Source organism: Pristiophorus japonicus, chromosome 1, assembly GCF_044704955.1.
Source record: "Pristiophorus japonicus isolate sPriJap1 chromosome 1, sPriJap1.hap1, whole genome shotgun sequence".
NCBI classification, from domain to species: Eukaryota; Metazoa; Chordata; class Chondrichthyes; family Pristiophoridae; genus Pristiophorus; species Pristiophorus japonicus.
This window is the reverse complement of record NC_091977.1, coordinates 423,231,756-423,253,772: the sequence shown is the minus strand read 5'-3', so window position 1 is coordinate 423,253,772 and position 22,017 is coordinate 423,231,756. Positions and strand designations below refer to the sequence as shown.

Sequence of the window (22,017 nt, the reverse complement as noted above, 5' to 3'; positions counted from 1 at the left end):
CCCTAGCCGATCCTGAGCGGTGTTCCGGCGGTTGCGTGCTCCCGCAGTTTTCGGATGGTCCATGTCAGCAGTGGCGAAGCGGTGCAGGAGCGAAGTGCAGCGGGCGTCCAAAGCGGGACCAAAGTCGGCGATCAGCTTTCCTGAATAAGGGAAAGCTGAACCACTGTCCTGAAAGGGCTTGAAATGGCTGTCTGCGCATGTGCGGCCATTCTTCCGCGTTTTCGGGGTCAAGGGTGACCCCGCACATGCGCAGACACCAGAAGAACAGCCTGGTGCATCATTTAAAAAACAACACTGAAAATACACCCTCAATCTCGGCTACGGACTGTGATGCACCCCCTTGGCGCCTATTAAGCCCGACAACACTTATTCTCACCAACCGCAGCCGCAAGTTGAAGTGGCCGGGGAAAGCGGCCTGTGCTGCCGTAGCATTAGCCAGTCAGTTTATGACTTGCTGCATATGAACTTGGTGAATACAGCAATCGGGTAATGAATTGCTATGATTAAACTAATGAATGAGTTACTACGACAGACATTAGTTAATGAGTTGCCACTTCAACTTGTGGCTGCGGTTGGTTACAATAGTGTTGTTGAGCTTAATAGGCACCAAGGGGTGCATAGAAACATAGAAACATAGAAAATAGGTGCAGGAGTAGGCCATTCGGCCCTTCGAGCCTGCACCACTATTCAATAAGATCATGGTTGATCATTCCCTCAGTGCCCCTTTCCTGCTTTCTCTCCATACCCCTTGATCCCTTTAGCCGTAAGGGCTATATCTAACTCCCTCTTGAATATATCCAATGAACGGGCATCAACAACACTCTGCAGCAGGGAATTCTCTGAGTGAAGAAGTTTCTCATCATCTCAGTCCTAAATTACCTATCGCTTATTCTAAGACTGTGTCCCCTGGTTCTGGACTTCCCCAACATCGGGAACATTCTTCCCGCATCTAACCTGTCCAGTCCCGTCAGAATCTTATACGTTTCTATGAGATCCCCTCTCATCCTTCTAAACTCCAGTGAATAAAGGCCCAGTCTCTCCTCATATGTCAGTCCAGCCATCCATGGAATCAGTCTGGTGAACTTTCGCTGCACTCCCTCAATAGCAAGAACGTCCTTCCTCAGATTAGGAGACCAAAATTGAACACAATATTCCAGGTGAGGTCTCACCAAGGCCCTGTACAACTGCAGTAAGACCTCCCTGCTGCTATACTCAAATCCCCTAGCTATGAAGGCCAACATACCATTTGCCTTCTTCATCGCCTGCTGTACCTGCATGCCAACTTTCAATGACTGATGAACCATGATACCCAGGTGTCGTTGCACCTCCCCTTTTCCTAATCTGCCGCCATTCAGATAATATTCTGCCTTCGTGTTTTTGCCACCAAAGTGGATAACCTCACATTTATTCACATTATACTGCATCTGCCATGCATTTGCCTATTCACCTAACCTGTCCAATCACCCTGCAGCCTCTGAGCGTCCTACTCACAGCTCACACTGCCACCCAGTTTAGTGTCATCTGCAAACTTGGAGAGATTACACTCAATTCCTTCATCTAAATCTTTAATGTATATTGTAAATAGCTGGGGTCCCAGCACTGAGCCCTGCGGCACATCCACTAGTCACTGCCTGCCATTCTGAAAAGGACCCGTTTATCTCAACTCTCTGCTTCCTATCTGCCAACCAGTTCTCTATCCACGTCAGTACATTACCCCCAATACCATGTGCTTTGATTTTGCACACCAATCTCTTGTTTGGGACCTTGTCAAAAGCCTTTTGAAAGTCCAAATACACCACATCCACTGGTTCTCCCTTGTCCACTCTGCTAGTTACATCCGCAAAAAATTCTAGAAGATTCGTCAAGCATGATTTCCCTTTCATAAATCCATGCTGACTTGGACAGATCCTGTCACTGCTTTCCAAATGCGCTGCTATTTCATCCTTAATGATTGATTCCAACATTTTGCTCACTACTGATGTCAGGCTAACCAGTCTATAATTACCCGTTTTCTCTCCCTCCTTTTTTAAAATGTGGTGTTACATTAGCTATCCTCCAGTCCATAGGAGCTGATCCAGAGTCGATAGACTGTTGGAAAATGATCACCAATGCATCCACTATTTCTAGGACCACTTCCTTAAGTACTCTGGGATGCAGACTATCAGGCCCTGGGGATTTATCGGCCTTCAATCCCATCAATTTCCCTAACACAATTTCCTACCTCATAAGTATATCCTTCAGTTCCTCCTTCTCACTAGACCCTCGGTCCCCCAGTACATCCGGAAGGTTATTTGTGTCTTCCTTTGTGAAGGCAGAACCAAAGTATTTGTTCAATTGGTCTGCCATTTCTTTGTTCCCCATTGTAAATTCACCTGAATCCGACTGCAAGGGACCTACGTTTGTCTTCACTAATCTTTTTCTCTTCACATATCTATAGAAGCTTTTGCAGTCAGTTTTTATGCTCCTGGCAAGCTTCGTCTCATACTCTATTTTCCCCCTCTTAATTAAACCCTGAATCCTCCTCTGCTGAATTCAAAATTTCTCCCAGGTTTGCGGCTTTTTCTGGCAAATTTATATGCCCCTTCCTTGGATTTAACACTATCCTTAATTTCCCTTGTTAGCTCCGGTTGAGCCACCTTCCCCGTTTTATTTTTACTGCAGACAGGGATGTACAATTGCTGAAGTTCATCCATGTGATCTTTAAATGTTTGCCATTGCCTATCCACTGTCAACCCTCTAAGTATCATTTGCCAGTCTATTCTAGCCAATTCACGTCTCATACCATCGAAGTTACCTTTCCTTAAGTTCAGGATCCTAGTTTCTGAATTAACTGTATCACTCTCCATCTTAATAAAGAATTCTACCATATTATGCTCACTCTTCCCCAAGGGGCCTCGCAACAAAATTGCTAATTAGTCCCTTCTCATTACACATCACCCAGTCTATGATGGCCAGCTCTCTAGTTGGTTCCTCGACATATTGGTCTAGAAAACCATCCCTAATACAATCCAGGAAATCTCCCTCCACCGCATTGCTACCAGTTTGGTTAGTCCAATCAATATGTAGATTAAAGTTGCCCATGATAACTGCTGTACCTTTATTGCACACATCCCTTATTTCTTGTTTGATGCTGTCCCCAACCTCACTACTACTGTTTGGGGGTCTGTACACAACTCCCACTTGCGTTTTCTGCCCTTTGGTATTCCGCAGCTCCACCTATACCGATTCCACCTCATCCAGGCTAATGTCCCTCCTTATTATTGCATTGATTTCCTCTTTAACCAGCAACGCCGCCCCACTTCCTTTTCCTTTCTGTCTATCCTTCCTAAATGCTGAATACCCCTGGATGTTGAGTTCCCAGCCTTGGTCCCCCTGGAGCCATGTCTCCGTGATGCCAATTACATCATATCTGTTAACTGCTATCTGTGCAGTTAATTCGTCCACCTTATTCCGAATACTCCTCGCATTGAGGCACATAGCCTTCAGACTTGTCTTTTCAACACACTTTGCCCCTTTAGAATTTTTCTGTAATGTGGCCCTTTTTGTTTTTAGCCTTTGGTTTCTCTGCCCTCCACTTTTACTATTCTCCTTTCCATCACAGTCCATAGCTGGCATTGAGGGTGTGTTTTCAGTGTTGTTTTTAAAATTATGTTGATAGGGCAGAGGGATTCGAGTGAGCTGAGTTTGTTGCGCAGGGGTCAGAGGTTTTGTTGTGATGGTGCAGTGCAGGGGCAGCCGGGGACTTGATTTGTGCGGTTATATTAAGCCTGCCAATGCCGTAGCCAGGAAAGAGGGTGTATTTTTGTTGTTGTTTTTAAACTTATGTCGATAGGGCTGAGGTTAAGGTGTGATTTGATGCTGGGCAGGGATCAGAGGTTTTATTGTGATAGTATGAAACTCTTTTGAGTTTACCTGCAAAACATAAAAACATTAAACGGTGCCACCCGACCTGGGTGACACTCCAGACATTTACAAGGCCCTTTTTTTCCCGCCTTTTTTTTTGTGTTTTTTTTTTGTGTTTTTCTTTTTTTGTTTGTTTTTTTTTGGGCACTAAAATGACAATTTTTCCCCAGTGCCCCCTATAAAAGGGAAGGGGACACTAAAAGCACCGGCAATTAAAACAAATTAACTTTAAAACGTAAAATCAAATTAAAATTTGGTTGCCGGGCGTGATGATGCACTCCAGTCCCTCCGGTGCCCACCTCTCGCGGAAGGCCGCGAGCGTACCGGTGGACACCGCGTGCTCCATCTCCAAGGACACCCTGGACCGGATGTAAGAGCGGAAGAGAGGCAGGCAGTCAGGTTGAACGACCCCTGTGATAGTATGAAACTCTTTTGAGTTAAACTGCAAAAACATAAAACATGTATCCGTGCCACCCGACCTGGATGACACACACAAGACATTTACAAGGCCCCTTTTTTATTTATTTTTTTTTTGTGGTTTTTTTTTTTTGGGGCACTAAAATCAAATTTTTCCTTTTTCCAGTGCCCCCTATAAAAGGAGAGGGGGACACTAAAAGCACCGGCAATTAAAACAAATTAAACTTTAAAACGTAAAATCAAATTAAAATTTGGTTGCCGGGCGTGATGATGCACTCCAGTCCCTCCGGTGCCCACCTCTCGCGGAAGGCCGCGAGCGTACCGGTGGACACCGCGTGCTCCATCTCCAAGGACACCCTGGACCGGATGTAAGAGCGGAAGAGAGGCAGGCAGTCAGGTTGAACGACCCCTGTGATAGTATGAAGCTGGTTCAGTGCAAGGGCAGCAGGGCGGTGATTTGTGGTCGTGCTGGAGGGAGTTAGGCAAGTGGGTTGCAGGTTGTGAGCACAGGGTTTTAGCCGAGAGGCTGATGCTTTATTGGGCGTGGGGGGAAGGTTTAAACTTGTGTCGGGCAATCATTATTGCTGGATGGAAGGGGGCCGGCAAGCCGAGCATTTTCGGCAGAAGCTGGCTTGGCCGGCCGTTTAAAATGTATCAGAAGTGAGTGCTGCAGTGGAAAACTTCGATCGGCCATTTCTCGTTGGCTGGTGCGGCCACAGCCGGAAGGGGGATTTTGTCCGCCATCCCGTGTCGGATTTCTTTCGGGCGTGCCTTGTTGGAAAGCCCCGGCACCGGCGCCTGCTACGGCGGTAGTCCACTCCCGATCGAACAAGGGACGGCATTGAAAGGACGCTTCATCCACCGGGCAGCCGGTATCCAGTGTAGTAATTTGGGTATAACTTCGGGAGGCAACATTGGAACTGGCCCAGGTAAATGACATCTACACAGGCCAGAGGAGTAGAACAGAGTGCTACTGATGGTGAGCAGCTGCCACTTTGCCCGGCGGAGGTACAGCCATTGGCTGGAGACTGCTTTCTGATGGCGATCCCCGCGGGCCGGCCACCAGCCCTTCTTGGGTGTGCGACGCTGGGAAGAGGAAGGCAAGAGACATCGAACGGTACCTGAATTGAATGGGCCGGCTGCCGGAAAGTGGGCTGGGAGTCCCTGAAACCTATGCAGACAGACCGGTTTAAATCACAGGGAATAAGGCTGCCTTCCGTCAGTAACAAAATACCTACCTTGCCCAATGGTTAACCAAAGTTGTAAAAATTATTCCAGAGGCTAAGCCCGAAAGTGGTAAATTATTAACTGAAAATTGTGGCAAATGGATAACCAAATGGCTGATGCTTTATTGGGGGCGGGGGTTTAAACTTGTGTCGAGCAGTCATTATTGCTGGATGGAAGGGGGCCAGCAAGCTGCAAGAAAAATGGAGGGAGCCATAAGGCTGGGCCCAAGTCAGGTAAGTACTCCAGAAATGGGCGGTATTCAGCGCAGTGTTAACGGGTGGTAGCAGGCCTTTAAAAAACAGCTTTTAATGGAATTTAGGGCTAGGAGGGAATTTTCTGACTTTTTTGGATCTCCAAAGTGGGCGGGCGCTTTGCAGCTACACCGGCGGTAATGGTTGGCCCAAATTACCGCCGGCGCTAATCGGAGTGGTCATGGGTGGTAATTTCCATGTTTTTATGAAAACGGGCGGTAACTGGGCGGTAAATGGAAGATTTGATAGGAAACTCTACCCTATCAAAACCTTCCATAACTTTAAAGACCTCTATTAGTCCACCTCTCAGCTTAAAAGATACCAACCTGTTCATCCTTTCCTATTAGGTATACCCTTGCATTTCTGGTATCATCCTTGTAAATCATTTTTGAACCCTCTCCAGTGCCTTTTGTATCCTTTTTATAACATGGTGACCAGAATTGTATGCAGTACTCCAAGTGTGGTCTAACCAAGGTTCGACACAAGCTTAGCATAACTTCACTACTTTGCAATTCAGTGCCCCCGAGAAGTAAACCCTAATGTTTGGTTTGCCTTTGTTAAGCCCTGGTTAACCTGTCTTGCTACTTTCAGTGATTTGTGTATTTGTACTCTGAGATCCCTTTGTTTTTCTACCCCACATAGAATTATATGACCCCCCTATTTTTCTTACCAAAATGTAATACTTCACATTTAGCTATGTTGAATTTCATTTGCCAATTATATGCACATTCTGCAAGTTTATTAATGTCTTCTTCAAAACTAATAAAAATTAAACTCATTTGAACAAATGCATTTTCAACCCTTACTGCCTTTCAAATTAAACATAACCATTAAATATAATTCCCAAATGACAATCTTCAGCTCTTAAAGCTGAATTGTCTTCTACACCTAAAAAAATGATAAAAGTGCTTCAGCACTAACAGAAATGGCTCAGCAAGCTCAGGGAAGGGGCACCCAGGGTCTCACATGCAGCACTCCAGCTTTGTGCAAGGGATCAATGTAAAGTCCTTACTCTGCAGCATGAAACCACACGAGGCACATTCCAGGGACAAGGCCACTCTGTGACCTTAACTCTTTATTCAGGACTCCAGAAGTGATGACCCTGCATCAGACCTCCCTTTATGTACTTGTGTGATCAGGTAAGGGGTGTCTCCCACAAGTTCACCCCCTGTGGTCAAGGTGTGCATCTAAGTTGAGTGTACACAGTAATACAGTGGTGTTACATTGTAATTACAAACATGACATCACCTTCCCCCCCCCAAAGTCTTACTGGGATCATAGGTTTAGTCTTTCAGGTGGTCTACGCTCCCTCGTGGAGCGCCGCATTTGGGGCTCTGGTTGTTGGACACTGACGTGAGTGTCTGTCACCTGTGGTGATTCCGGCCTGTCCGGGCTGACTGCAGGGACTGTGCATTCTTCTGATTGCTCTTGTTGCACGTTCACTGGCGGTAGTGTGAGCTCCATCTCATGGTCTTCTTCAGGTTCCTCCGTGCCCATGCTGAACCTTTTCTTTACTTGGTCCAGATGCTTGCGGCATATCTGACCATTGTTGAGTTTTACCACGATGACCCTATTCCCCTCTTTGCCAATTACAGTACCCTCAAGCCATTTGGGCCCCATGGCGTGATTGAGGACAAATACAGGATCATTTATTTCTATATTTCTCCCCCTTGAATTACGGTCATGGTACTCGTTTTGTGACTTGCGTTTGCCCTCAACTATGTCGGTCAGGACTGGGTGGATGAGAGACAACCGAGTTTTGAGTGTCCGTTTCATGAGTAGCTCTGTGGGCGGGACCCCCGTGAGCGAGTGCGGGTGGGATCTATAGGCCAGTAGAAGGCGCAATAGGTGGCATTGTAGGGAGGGTCCTTGAATCCTGAGCATTGCTTAATGATTTGGACTGCCCGTTCCGTCTGGCCATTGGAGGCCGGCTTGAACGGCGCAATCCTGACATGGTTGATGCCATTGCCCGACATAAACTCCCGGAATTCAGAGCTCGTGAAACACGGGCCATTATCACTAACCATGATATCCGGCAAGCCATGGGTTGCAAAGATCGCACGTAGGCTTTCCAAGGTGGTGGATGACGTGCATGAATTCAGGATGATGCACTCGATCCATTTCGAGTACGCATCTACTACAATGAGGAACATCTTCCCCATGAACGGGCCTGCATAGTCAATGTGAATGCGTGACCATGGCTTGGTGGGCCAGGGCCACGGGCTGAGCGGGGTCTCCCTGGGGGCATTACCCAGCTGGGCACAGGTCGTGCACCTGCGAACACAGTGTTCCAGGTCTGAATCAATTCCAGGCCACCAAACGTGTGACCGGGCAATGGCCTTCATCAGCACAATGCCTGGGTGCTCGCTGTCAAGTTCCCTGATGAATGCCTCCCTGCCCTTCTGGGGCATGACTACCCGGCTGCCCCATAGTAGGCATTCGGCTTGGAAGGAGAGCTCATCCATCCGCCTGTGGAACGGTCTGACCTCCTCAGGGCATGCTCCATGTGCGGGCGCCCAATCCCCTGTCAGGACACATTTCTTAGTCAAGGATAGGTGGGGATATCTGTTTGTCCAGATTTTGATCTGGCGGGCTGTGAAGGGGGAGCGCTTTGCTCCGCTGCCTCCTCAGTGGTGGCCAGTGGGAGCCTGCTGAGCGCGTCAGCGCAGTTTTCAGTGCCGGGCCGGTGCCGGATGGAGTAGTCATAAGCAGCTAGCGTGAGAGCCCACCGCTGTATGCGAGCTGATGCGTTAGCATTGACAGCCTTGCTGTCTGACAACAGGGATGTGAGTGGCTTGTGGTCCGTCTCTAATTCAAACTTCCTACCGAAGAGGTACTGATGCATTTTTTTTACACCACAGACACATGCAAGCGCTTCCTTCTCGACCATGCCATATCCCCGTTCTGCTTGAGAGAGCGACCTGGAGGCATAAGCCACAGGTTGCAGCTGACCCTCAGCATTACCCTGCTGCAACACACACCCAACCCCATAGGACGATGCATCACAAGTCAGAACTAAACATTTACAGGGGTCGTACAGGGTCAACAGCTTGTTTGAACAAAGTAGGTTTCGCGCCCGATTAAAAGCCCGTTCCTGACATACCCCCAAAAACCAATCATAACCCTTACGCAGGAGCACGTGTAGCGGCTCCAACAACGTGCTCGAGTTCGGCAGAAAGTTCCCGAAATAGTTCAAAGTCCCAGGAATGAACGTAGCTCCAATGTGTTGCAGGGTCTGGGTGCTCGTCGAATCGCCTCTGTTTTGGATTCGGTGCGCTGAATACCATCTGCAGCCACCCTCCTGCCCAGGAACTCAACCTCAGGAGCTAAGAACATGCATTTAGACTTTTTGAGTCGCAGGCCTACCCGGTCCAGTCGGTGTAGCACCTCCATCAGGTTGTGGAGGTGTTCCTCGGTGTCTCGACCCGTGATAAGGATGTCGTCCTGGAATACGATCGTTCCAGGAATGGATTTAAGCAGGCTTTCCATGTTACGTTGAAAAATCGCAGCCGCTGATCGAATGTCAAATGGGCACTTGTTATACGCAAACAGTCCCTTGTGCGTGGTGATGGTGGTCAGTAGTTTGGATTCATTGGCCAGCTCCTGGGTCATATAGGCTGAAGTGAGGTCCAACTTGGTGAACAGTTTGCCGCCTGCCAGCGCGGCAAAGAGGTCCTACGCTCTTGGGAGCGGGTATTAATCTTGTAGGGACACCCGATTGATGGTGGCCTTGTAGTCGCCACAGATCCTGACAGAGCCATCCGCTTTTAGAACGAGAACGATGGGGCTCGCCCAGTCGCTGAATTCAACAGGCGAGATGATGCCCTCTCTCAACAGCTGGTCCAATTCACTCTCGATTTTTTTCCTGCATCACATAGGGCACCACTCTGGCTTTGTGGTGCACTGCCCTGGCATCCGGGGTGATGTGTATCACTACTTTAGTGCCTTTGAAAGTTCGAACGCCCGGTTGAAATAGTGACTTGAATTGTTGTAGGACTTGTGAGCACGAACTTCTCTCCGCCGACGACATTGCGTGAACATCCCCCCATTTCCAGTTCATCTCGGCTAACCAGCTCCTCCCCAACAGTGCAGGACCATTGCCCGGGACAATCCAGAGTGGCAGCCGGTTCACTAACGCATTGTGTGTGACAACCATCATTGCACTGCCTAGCACCGGAATGATTTCTTTGGTGTAAGTCCATAATTGTGTCTCAATACGTTCTAATTTGAGTCTACTGGCTTTGCGTGGCCATAGCTTCTTGAATTGCTGAACGCCCATGAATGACTGGCTAGCCCCAGTGTCCAGCTCCATGCATACTCGGACACCGTTCAACAAAACCCTCATCATCATTGGTGGTGTTTTGGTGTATGAACTGTGAATATTCGGCACATGGACCTGCTGAACCTCAGCGTCCATCGATTTGCCCCAAAAGTCATCCTACATCACAGAACCCTCTTCTGGTCCATCTGCCTCATAAATCAGTCTGGTTGCAGGTTTTCTGCACATTCGAGCTAAATGGCCACTGAGATTGCAGTTTCTGCAGACAAACTGTTGGAATCTGCAAGATCTGGCTGAGTGTTGCCCCCCACACCTCCAGAATGAGTTAAAGTTTCCATTGTTGGGGACAAAGGGACTATGGCCAGGAATTCCACACTGACTGTCTCTTTGACTGTTCTTAAGTACCCTATTAATAGGTGTCAGTGGCCCCATCCTGGGCCGCATTGTCCACTGTGATGGCGTGAATGTCCGTTCAGCCTGCCATTGTCTCTGTTGAGGTCCTGCTCTGGGGTCTATTGCTGCCTGGTAAATGTCGGACTGCCCCTGCCTGCCTGCTTGGCTCTGAGTAGCCTTGATGATGTTGACTCCCTGATCCATCGCCGCGATAGAGGCAGAATTGCGCGCGTAAATCATTTTCATCTCTTCCTCCCCCGCCATGAAAGTTTGAGCTAACAACGCTGCCACTTCCAATGTCAAGTCCTTGGTCTCAATTAACTTGCAAAAAATTCCCGCATGACCGATACCCTCAATAAAGAAGTCCCTTAGCATCTCTCCCCTGCAGGTGTCTGTGAACTTACAGAGGCTGGCCAAACGCCGGAGGTCCGCTACAAAGTCCGGTATGCTCTGTCCTTCACGACGTCGGTGGGTGTAGAATTTGCGTCAAGCCATGTGTATGCTGCTCGCCGGTTTGAGGTGCTCCCCGATTAAACTGACGGCTTTTCGGGTGCCAGTAAGTCCTTCATGAGCGCATAAGTCATTGGCCCGCAGCTGGTCAGGAGATGAGCCCGTCGCTTGTCGGCCGCTGCATCCTTCAGCCAGTCTTTAGTAACGAAGCTTTGCTGAAGCCTCTCGACAAAATCGGCCCAGTCTTCCCCGACACAGTACAGTTCCTCTGTGCTGCCGGTGGCCATTCTCGTGGGTCGTGAATTCCCGTTTCTCGTTGCTAATGTAAAGTCGTTACTCTACAGCATGAAACCACACAAGGCACATTCCAGGGACAAGGCCACTCTGTGACCTTAACTCTTTATTCAGAACTCCAGAAGTGATGACCCTGCGTGGGACCTCCCTTTATATATCTGTGTGATCAGGTAAGGAGTGTCTCCCACAAGTTCACCCCCTGTGGTCAAGATGTGCATCTAAGTTGAGTGTATACAGTAATACAGTGGTGTTACATTGTAGTTACAAACATGACTGTCAACACTGCAAGAGAGCTCCTCTACCCACAGAGGCCAGGAGAAAGATGTAGGACCATCACTGCCAGCAGTGTCATGCCCACCACTTGGCTACAGTGCCCAAAGAAGCTTCATGACCTCCCATCACTCACCTACCAAAAATCTGTATCAATTACAAGCCACATCTCTCATTCCTAGCCTCACTTCACCTCCTTGGAGGAGACGGTGGAGGCTATTCTTGGCAGGGACTTGGATGAGCCCTTGGCCAGCAGCAAGGCTGATAGGATACAAGATACTGGTATTGTCAAACGTTATCCTCCTTCTCACAAGCACTTCTTGCTTTCCCGCCCTCCCCTCACCACATGTAACAGAGGGAAGGTAAGGTGTGGGACAAATGTTGAAAGGGGAATTGGGGTTGTGGTCACTGGTACTGCAGGCAGATGATTCCATACAGGATATCCAGCCACATAGAGGTGGCTAGGTTGCATGCTTACACCTGCTTCCTACTCTTGGGCTTCCTCCTCTTCAGCTTTCTCTTCCCTCTGTGAGCGAATGCTGTAAATGTGAAATGACAGCATAAAATGCTGGAAATACTCAGCTGGTCAGGCAGTACCTCGACCTGAGATATGAACCCTGTTTCTCTCTACATGGATTTTGCCTGACCTGTTGAGTATTTGCAGCATTTTCTATCTTCTCAGAGGCCTTCCTTTACCATTGGAGGGATTGCAAGCGCCCAGCAGTACTCCCAACACATTTAAAAAACTTTTAACATCTATTACAATAAGTTACTAATTCAATAAAATCAAAAAAAAAGTCCAAAAGCTTAAATCCAAACCTACCTGAATGATGTGCATGTCCCTTTAAGAGGTGCTGATATCGCCACTGTCAGCCTGCTTGCATACTAGGTTTACTTAGCGTGCTTAGGATCCAGCGCTGAATTCAGCACGAGGGTTGAGGTTTGCATTGGTGATGTTACATTGCACGGCAATTGTCGTTACCACGCCACCATGTTTTTCTCCAGGCTGCTGCAAGTTACGGGCAGCACAAAGGGAGGGACATAAATGGCGGCAGCTGGCGAAAGATCAGTGGCCGTCATTTTAGCGCCATTTCATGGCACTACAGAGTGCTGCTGAGGAGACAAATTTCTAGCCCAGTGAGTACAAGAATTTAAATTGCAGTCCCTGTTTAAATTAATTTGTTTCTGCCTCGTTACAACAGGATGAATAATTTTCATAATACATATCAATTATGGTGCAGATTCTATTTTGTACTCAGTTTGATCATTATATTGAAATACAAAACGTTGAATATATGCTTTCAATTCTCCAAGGTCAATTTAAATGAAATCAACCATCTTCAGCCAGAAGTGCCGAGTGGATGATCCATATCGGACTAATCCTGAGGTCCCCACCATCACAGAAGCCAGTCTTCAGGCAATTCGATTCACTCCATGTGATATCAAGAAACGGCTGAACACATTGGATACAGCAAAGGCTTTGGACCACGACAATATCCCGGCTGTCGTGCTGAAGACTTATGCTCCAAAATTAGCCGCGCCACTAGCCAAGCTCTTCTAGAACAGCTACAACACTGACATCTATCCGACGATGTGGAAAACTGCCCAGATATGTTCTGTCCACAAAAAGCAGGACAAATCCAATCCAGCCAAATTCTGCCCCATCAGTCTACTGTCAATCATCAGCAAAGTGATGAACGATGTCGTCAACAGTGCTATCAAGCAGCATTTACTCACCAACAGCCTTCTCACTGATGCTCAGTTTGGGTTGCGCTAGGACCACTTGGCTCCAGACCTCATTACAGCCTTGGTCCAAACATGGACAAAAGAGCTGAATTCCAAAGCTAAGGTGAGAGTGACTGCCCTTGACATCAAGGCAGCATTTGACCTGAATGTAGCATCAAGGAGCCCTAGTAAAATTGAAGTCAATGGGAATAAAGGGAAAAACTCTCCACTGGCTGGAGTCATACCTAGCACAAAGGAAGATGGTTGTGGTTGTTGGAGGCCAATCATCTCAGCCCCAGGACATCGTGACAGGATTTCTTCGGGGCAATGTCCTAGGTCCAATGATCTTCAGCTTCTCCATCAGTAACTTTCCCTCCATCATAAGGTCAGAAGTGGGGATGTTCGGTGATGATTGCACAGTGTTCCATTCCATTCACAACTCCTCAGATAATGAAGCAGTCCATGCCCACATGCAGCAAGACCTGGACGACATTCAGGCTTGGGCTGATAAGTGGCAAGTAACATTCGCACCACAAAAGGTGCCAGGCAATGACTATCTCCAACAAGCAAGAGTCTAACCACTGCTCCCTGACATTCAATGACATGACCATTGCTGAATCCTCCACCATCAATGTCCTGGGTGTAACAATTGACTAGAAACTTAACTTGACCAGCCATATAAATACTGTGGCAATAAGACCAGGTCAGAGTCTGCGTATTCTGCGGCGAGTGTCACAACCTTACTCCCCAAAGCCTTTCCACCATCTACAAGGCACAAGTCAGGAGTTTAGTGGAATACTCGCCACTTGCCTGGATGAGTGCAGCTCCAACAACACTCAAGAAACTCGACACCATTTGGGACAAAGCAGCCCGCTTGATTGGCACCCTATCCACCTTAAACTTTCACTCCCATCACCACCGGCGCACTGTGGCTGCAGTGTGTACCATCTACAAGATGCACTGCAGCAACTCGCCAAGGCTTCTTCAGCAGCACCTCCCAAACCTGCGACCTCTACCAGCTAGAAGGATAATGGCAGCAGGACATGGGAGACCATCACCTGCAAGTTCCCCTCCAGTTTACGCACCATCCTAACAGAAATATATCGCCGTTCCTTCATCGTCACTTGGTCAAAGTCCTGGAAGCCCTCCTAGCAGCACTGTGGGAGTACCTTCAGCACACCGACTGCAGCAGCCCAAGAAGGTGGCTCACCTTCTCAGGGGCACTTAGGGAAGGGCAATAAATGCTGGCCTAGGCAACAACCCGCATGAACAAATGGAAAAAAAAGTATGGAGATAACTGGTGCAACATCACTGAACAATGTTCCAATGATATTATAGTCAATCAGTAAGTTTGCAATGCAAAGCTTAATCAAAGGGAAAACTATTGGAAATTCAAAATTCTGCATTTTTGGTTATTTATGCATTTATGCATAAAGCTAATTATTAATTAAATAGAATTATCTTCCACAAACTATAAACTCCGGTTTATCTGAAATATAGCTGCTAGAATCCTGTCCGTGACTGAATTAAGTTTTAAACCCTCAGCTATAAATCCCTCCAGCTAACTTTTGCAATGTCTTCCAGACTTATGTTCCATCACGCACCTTTCCGTCTTCTGACTCTGGTCTCCTGTGCATCGTCCCTCCCTTTGTCCTACCATCTGTAGCCTAGCTTTCAGTCACTTAGTTCCTGCTCTCTGGAATTCCCTTCCTAAACCCCTCCCACCTCCTCACTTCTCTCTCCACTTTTAGCAATCTTCACAAAACCTACCTTTCCTACAAGCTTTCTAGTCAACCCTCCTAAACTCTCTCCCCAGCTCAGTATTCAGGTCCTCCTTCTGCAAGGCGCTAAGAAATGCCTTGGGATATTTTTACATTAAAAGCCCCATATAAATGAGTATAAAGTTGCTGTTGCTGCTGTGAAGCAGAAACATCCGTCAACACTCAGAAATACACAAAAAAAAATCCAATCCATTACAATTTAGTAAGGTACACAATGTATTGATTCAATTGCCATCGATTTGGATTTATCACTCTTTGCTTTCTTGGCATCGCTCTGAAAATGTAGCATAGTAAATCCATTCAGTAAACAAAAATAGCCCTCAATTAACTCTAGGAAAATCACATCCAGCTGGCATGTTACTTGATGCCTATTTAAATCTACAGAAAAAATAGGATTATTATAACTTTGACAAAAGGAAAATATCCTGTGTCTTAAAAGAGCAACTCTATTTAAATTGTCTATTTAAATTACAGCTATTCCATTAAAGCATATAAGCAAACAAAAACTGTTCCTTTTAAATGAATATCTAAAATTATAGTAATTAACTAATGTGTTTGGTCCTTCCAAGTACTTAGTCTTATGGAAACTCAAGCACAAGATTTCTTCCCTATCAATAGGATGAATTACACTATGTAACAAGGATAGGATATTAGCTTACATTCAATCACCAGACCTTTGGTCACTATTTTAATATTGGCATTGACGTATTAAAATAGTGGACAAAGGTACGCCATACAAACACAAGTGTTCCTGCACTAATATCAGAAAAAAAGTGTTGTGTAGGATATTGTTTAATTGAGATGAAGAGTTCACATTTCAAAATATTGAAGTTCAAAAAATCTAAGAAATTTCCTAAGAATTATAAACTAACACCATTTCCATTCAAAGTAATTACATCATTAATACTTGAATGAGTTTAGTTTTATTTCTTATTAATTCACTTTCTTCTAATGTGCAGTTTTGTGGCCAATCAAAGGTGCAATTTACACTGATGTGTAATGGAGATGACCTATAATGCTAATAAAACTTACCACAGTTAAATTCCTCCGTTGTTACTGAGGCAACTGATCTACCTTGTAATTTCCTGGGATACTCGCATGTTGCAGCAGCCTGTGTGTTGCTGCTTTGGGCATAGTACTTCAGCAATTCTCCCAGCCACATTAGCTGACAATCACACACCAGGCCATTGGAGTCCAAACGGCTGCAACCATGTAAAAACAAGGACAGAATTAGAATACTTCTGTTTATCTTGCAGAACATTCTGTAACAAAATCATTGCTTCCATTCTGCAATTAGCACTGAATTTAATGGCCCTGAATTTGCGACCTCTGCGGGTTAGTACAAGGAGTGCACGCGGCTGTAGGGACCCACAAATTCCAGGTTTAGGTATGCGAAGCACATGCGCCTAAACCCGGAACTTGTGATCTGTCAAGAATCCGCTTGACAGATCCACTGCATCCGAAAGTAAAGGGCCTCCGCGGGCGGAAAGTTGGGCTATTTGTGAATGTCCTTCAAATTCTTATGACTGATAAAAGCAAGCCTGCTTTTATCAGCGTAAGACTTTTAAAGTACAGAAAAATACATTTATGAAAATAATTTAAACATTTAAAATTCTGTTAAATAAGGTAATTTTATCTTTAGGCCCTTTAAAGGATGTAAATTTATTTTTCAAAAACTTACATTTTTGTTTTAAATAATTTATTGAATTCAATTTTTATTAATTTGAAATATGTTATTTTTTTTTAAGTTACTTTCAGTGTTTCTGTGATTTTTTGGGAGTATTCACATTCATACTTATGTTGATTCTGTATATCTGAACTCATCATTAAGTATGAATGGGAATAACCCTACTCTGATGGTTTGGACCGGCCCACCTGATCCCACTGATGCACACGAAACCCATAGTGCTAGATTTTACACTTTTGTGCATATCGCCCAAAAATGGACGTTATTTCCGGCATGGGCGGTAAAAATGGGTTTTCAGATTGCCGACTTCTTGCCCATTCTCAAAGCACCTAGTCTCCATTTTTGAAATTAGGAGTTACCGCGAGCGATATGAAATGGGTGGCAGCGTTAAATCTCTCTGACCTTCTGCCGTAAAGTGTCGCTGGCCTTAGCAACGTCATGGCATTGCTCGATTCCCGCGATTCTGGAGGTCAAGGGTCATCATGACATGCGCAGAAGAGGAGACAGAGAGAGAGGGAGCTGAGAGGGACTGAAAGTGTGTGTGGCTTTGGTGTGTGCTTGTTTGGATGTTGTGCGAGGCACGAGAGAGATTCACCAGTAACAAAAAGCCTACTAAGCACCAAGAACATCGTTGGCACCGAGTTTTTGTCCGACAAATAAGATATAACATGGAGGCTCTGGAGCTGGTAGCCAGGAACACTGGTGGCAGAGGGTTCCCAGTGGTCCCGGAGTGCAGCACGGCACACCAAGGTGCCGCACCCCCATTGCCAAAGACACAAGAGCCAGGAGCAACATCTTGCTTCTGGCTCGGAGCACGTTCCCACCTCAGGACCGTCCTCTCCCGTATCCGTCCAGCGGTTCAGCTGTCATCCTCCGCACAAACCCCCCCCCCCCCGCCTCCCCCCAATGAAGCATCGCGTGAGGAGATCCTCGGCCAGGTGCCTTGGAGTTAGGAGGGGAAGGGGAAGTGGTAGGGGTATGGAGGAGAAGCTAGGGGTGGGGTGGGGAGGGGAGCGAAGGGTTGGTTTGTACAGAAATACTGATGATTTCAGACAAATGTTCAGTTTAAATGTTTTTAATTTAACAAAACCTTGTTGCGCATTGGTTCAGATTTCAGATAGCTGCACCGTTACACGCTGGTGATTCCTTAACACCAAAGGGTATAATTACACTTAACTTCAATCAACTTAAACTTTAATTGTCATCAAGGTGATGCACACCATTGACGTATGACTTGCACATCCAGCAGTGTGTCAGCCTTGTAAATACCACCAACGTTCTTTCAGGCAAAGCGCTCATTTATGAAATCCTGACGTAAGAGTCTTGCAGCTATCATGCCACCATGGGCCCTTTCCTGCGGTCTACAGGGGGGCAGGGGCGTGGCTTCAGCATCAGCCTGATTGTCTGGGCCGATGTCAGCATCCGCCTCCTTGTCCTCCTCTTCCTCTCTGTGGTGAGGTGGACTGTCAGACTATTCAGGCAATTCTTGTCCCCTCCTGATAGCCAAGTTGTGCAGCATGGAGCACATCACCACGAATTGAGATACCTGCTCAGGGTGGTATTGGAGGTCACCTCCTGAGTGGTCCAGGCATCTAAAGCGCTGCTGAAGCACTCCAATGGTTTTCTCCACGATATTGCAAATGGCTCTGTGGTTCTCGTTATATCGCCTCTCGGCTTCGGTGTAGGTGTCACGCAGGGGGTGGGGGGGTCATCAGCCTGGCGGCAAGGCCATATCCTTTGTCACCAAGCATCCAGGATTGACCTTGTGGCTGATTGTTAAACAAGTCAGATATAGTGCTCTCACACAGGATGTGAGCATCATGGATGCTGCCAGGAAATTTAGCATTCGTTGCCATTATAATTTGCTGGTGGTCGACAATGAGTTGGACATTCAGGGAGTGGAATCCCTTGCGGTTCCTGAAAACCTCTGTATTCTGAAAAGGTGCCCGCACCGCAATGTGCGTACAGCCTATTGTTCCCTGCAACTTGGGGAAGTCTGCAATTCTGGAGAATCCTAGAGCCCTCTTAGTCTGTGCCTCCCTGGTCATAGGGAAGCTGATCAAGTCCCTCCTGCATGCATACAGGGCTTCAGTGACCTGTCTAATGCAGCAATGTGTGGCATGCTGAGAAAGTCTGCAAATGTCGCCAGCTGAGGCCTGAAAAGAACCTGGCGCATAGAACGACAGTACCGTGGTGACTTTGACCTCGATGAACAGTGCAGTACTGATGGTGCTGGCAGGCTGCAGATCTCCCCTTATGATAACCTCTTTGTGGAAGCGCAGACTCCGAAGGCAGGTGGTGTCGGGCAAGTCGAGGTAAGATTGCTTGTCCCTGTACTTGCGGAGGTTGTAACGTCTAGTCCTCCTCATCAGTCTGGCACGTCTTATATTGGGCATATCATGCTGTGGAGCGTATCTTCAGCCATCTCGAGTCTGTATCATGTATTTGGTCATCAAGAGAGGGTGAGAAAGGACAGGCCCCATTGCAATAGCTCTCTGTTTTCCACCGATTGGCCACAAAGAATGAATATCCCAATGAAGACACCTATTAAATTCCAATCAGTCGCAATATGGTCACGATGTTTGTACAGATGTTCACATCACCTCAAAAGACCAGCAGAGTACATCCAACCTCCACCGAAGTTAAAGCACAGCAGCCTTTTAAAGGATGCGACATGTGATCTAGAACATAGCATCCATAATGCTGTGATTAGTTCCGGTTAGTTCCATTTTTTCCGGGCGGTTTTTTGGGTGAGCGATATTGTGGGTGATTTGTGTGCGAGGTGGTGAAAGTGATGCTGGGCGATCTCATGGCCGCTAGTTTCGGCAAATGTGATCTTTACGACAAAAAAAAGTGGGCGGTCGGTATTATTGATTCTCGGCGTTAATTCCATGCGGAAACTAACGCTGGCCGATATTATGGGCATTGATTTCGCCCATTCTGATGATTCCGCCCAAAAATAGTGGGCGGGCAGTATTATTTTTTCCCAGTGTTATGCACATGGGGAAAGTAATGCTCGGCGACAAGTTTCTGAAAAATGCCCGTCAGTTTCCATTTTGTGGTTAAATGGGCGATATATGGGCATTATAAGAACATAAAAACATAAGAACATAAGAAATAGGAGCAGGAGTAAGGCCATACGACCCCTCAAGCCTGCTCCACCATTCAATAAGATCATGGCTGATCTGATCTTGGTCTCAACTCCATTTTCATGCACAAGTACTCCCTGTGGTAAAATGGACGTTACGTGGGTGTTAAGCATGCAAAGAAAGTGGAAAATCTAGCCATACACTCCTGGGATATAAGTGCCTCTATCCAGGTCTTCATGTAGAGGCCCAAGACTGCAAGTCTCCAAACCTCCCGGGCCACCAAGTACTTTAGTAGAAATTTCTGAGGTCGGAGGCATCCGCCCGCGGGAAGCCTCCAATCACAATTTCTGGGCCATACACTTTTTCATTTTTCTAACAATATTGTCCCTTTTCTTCCTCCTCTCCAAAAGATCCATGGGAATCAGTAATTATATAGTACCTCACCAAAGTGGCCATTCTTGTGTGAGTATAGACAGTAAGTAGCTTCAGGCTATTTATCTTAGTGTTATCACAACCAAACCCAATCCTGGCCTCACCTGATAACATAAGAACATAAGAAATAGGAGCAGGAATACACCACTTGACCCCTCGAGCCTGCACCATCATTCAATAAGATCATGGCTGATCTGATCTTGGCCTTAACTCCACTTCCTTGCCTGCTCCCCATAACTCTCTTATCATTCAAGAATCTGTCTATCTCCACCTTAAATATATTCAATGACCCAGCCTCCACAGCTCACTGGGGTAGAGAAGAAATTCCTCCTCATTTCCATTTTAAATGGGCGACCTCTTATTCTGAAACTATGCCCCCTAATTCTAGATTCCCCCACGAGGGGAAACATCCTCTCTGCATCTACCTTGTCAAGCCCCTTCATTATCTTATACATTTCAATAACGTCACCTCTCATTCTTCTAAACTCCAATGAGTATAGGTCCAACCTGCTCAACCTTTCTTTATAAGACAATCCTCTTATCTCAGAAACCAACTTTGTAAACCTTCTCTGAACTGCCTCCAATGCAAGTATATCCCTCTTTAAATAAGCAGACCAAAACTGTATGCAGTACTCTAGGTGTGATTTCACCAACGCCCTATACAGTTGTAGCAGGACTCTGCTTTTATACACCATCTCCCTTGAAATAAAGGCCAACATTCTATTTGCCTTCCTGATTACTTGCTGCACCTGCATACTAACTTTTTGTGTTTCATGTACAAGGGCCCCCAGATTCCTCTGTGCCTCAGCATTTTGTAATCTCTCCCAATTTAAATAATAATTTGCTTTTTTATTTTTCCTACCAAAGTGGATAACCTCACACTTTCCCACATTATACTCCATCTGGCAAATGTTTGCCCACTCGCTTGGCCTGTCTATATCCCGTTGCAGATTCTTTGTGTCCTCCTCACAACTTGCTTTCCCACCTATCTTTGTATCATCAGCAAATTTGGGTACATTACACTTGGTCCCTTCATCCAAGTCATTAATATAGATTGTAAAAAGTTGGGGTCCCAGCATTGATCCCTGCGGCACCCCACTAGTTACTGTTTGCCAACCTGAAAATTACCCATTTATCCCAACTCTCTGTTTCCTATTAGTTAGGCAATCCTCTATCCATGATAATATATTACCCCCAACCCCGTGAACTTTTATCTTGTGCAGTAACCTTTTATGTGGCACCTTATCGAATGCCTTCTGGAAATCCAAATACACAATATCTACTGGTTCCTGTTTATCCACCCTGCTCGTTACATCCTCAAAGAACTCAAGCAAAGTTGTCAAACATGATTCCCCTTTCATAAAACTTACATTCATAAAATATGCACTCAAACAGAGGTCACTGTATAAGGATTAGGAGTGGTAACTCTGGACAACTTTCTGCTCCCCTAACCCTGGGGCATTGAGGTCAATTTGAGGTCCCCTACCACTGCCTCATTGAGGTTAGCTAACTCAGCACAGTGCATGGATCACACCTAGGACCTTTCTGGTCAGCACATTCAGCAACTTGTTAACGTGTTAAACCATCAGCAAAGAGCTGAATCCCATCTTATCACAAATACAAAAAACTATCCTTACATGATGTTTCCAAAGCTTTACCTATAGGGTAAGGAAACGAAGAAAAACAAAAAGAGCAAAAGAAATTAAGTTAAATTCACTACGTATAGCAGATTTACTCTTTCAAAGAACTGTATTCTTTGAAAGAAGACAGATCTTGGCATGTAAATGATTAACATGTTGAGAGAACCAATTGCAGCTAG

General features: G+C 46.3%; 1 protein-coding gene across 1 annotated transcript in view; it reads right to left on the bottom strand.

Annotated features, from left to right (window-relative positions):
• LOC139275249 (peroxidasin homolog) overlaps nucleotides 1–22,017 on the bottom strand; it is an 813,818-nt gene that overhangs the window by 285,526 nt on the left and 506,275 nt on the right. The window contains exon 7 of the mRNA XM_070892453.1: nucleotides 16,023–16,192. Within this exon, the coding sequence (XP_070748554.1) occupies nucleotides 16,023–16,192 (170 nt within the window). The remainder of the gene's footprint in view (nucleotides 1–16,022; nucleotides 16,193–22,017) is intronic.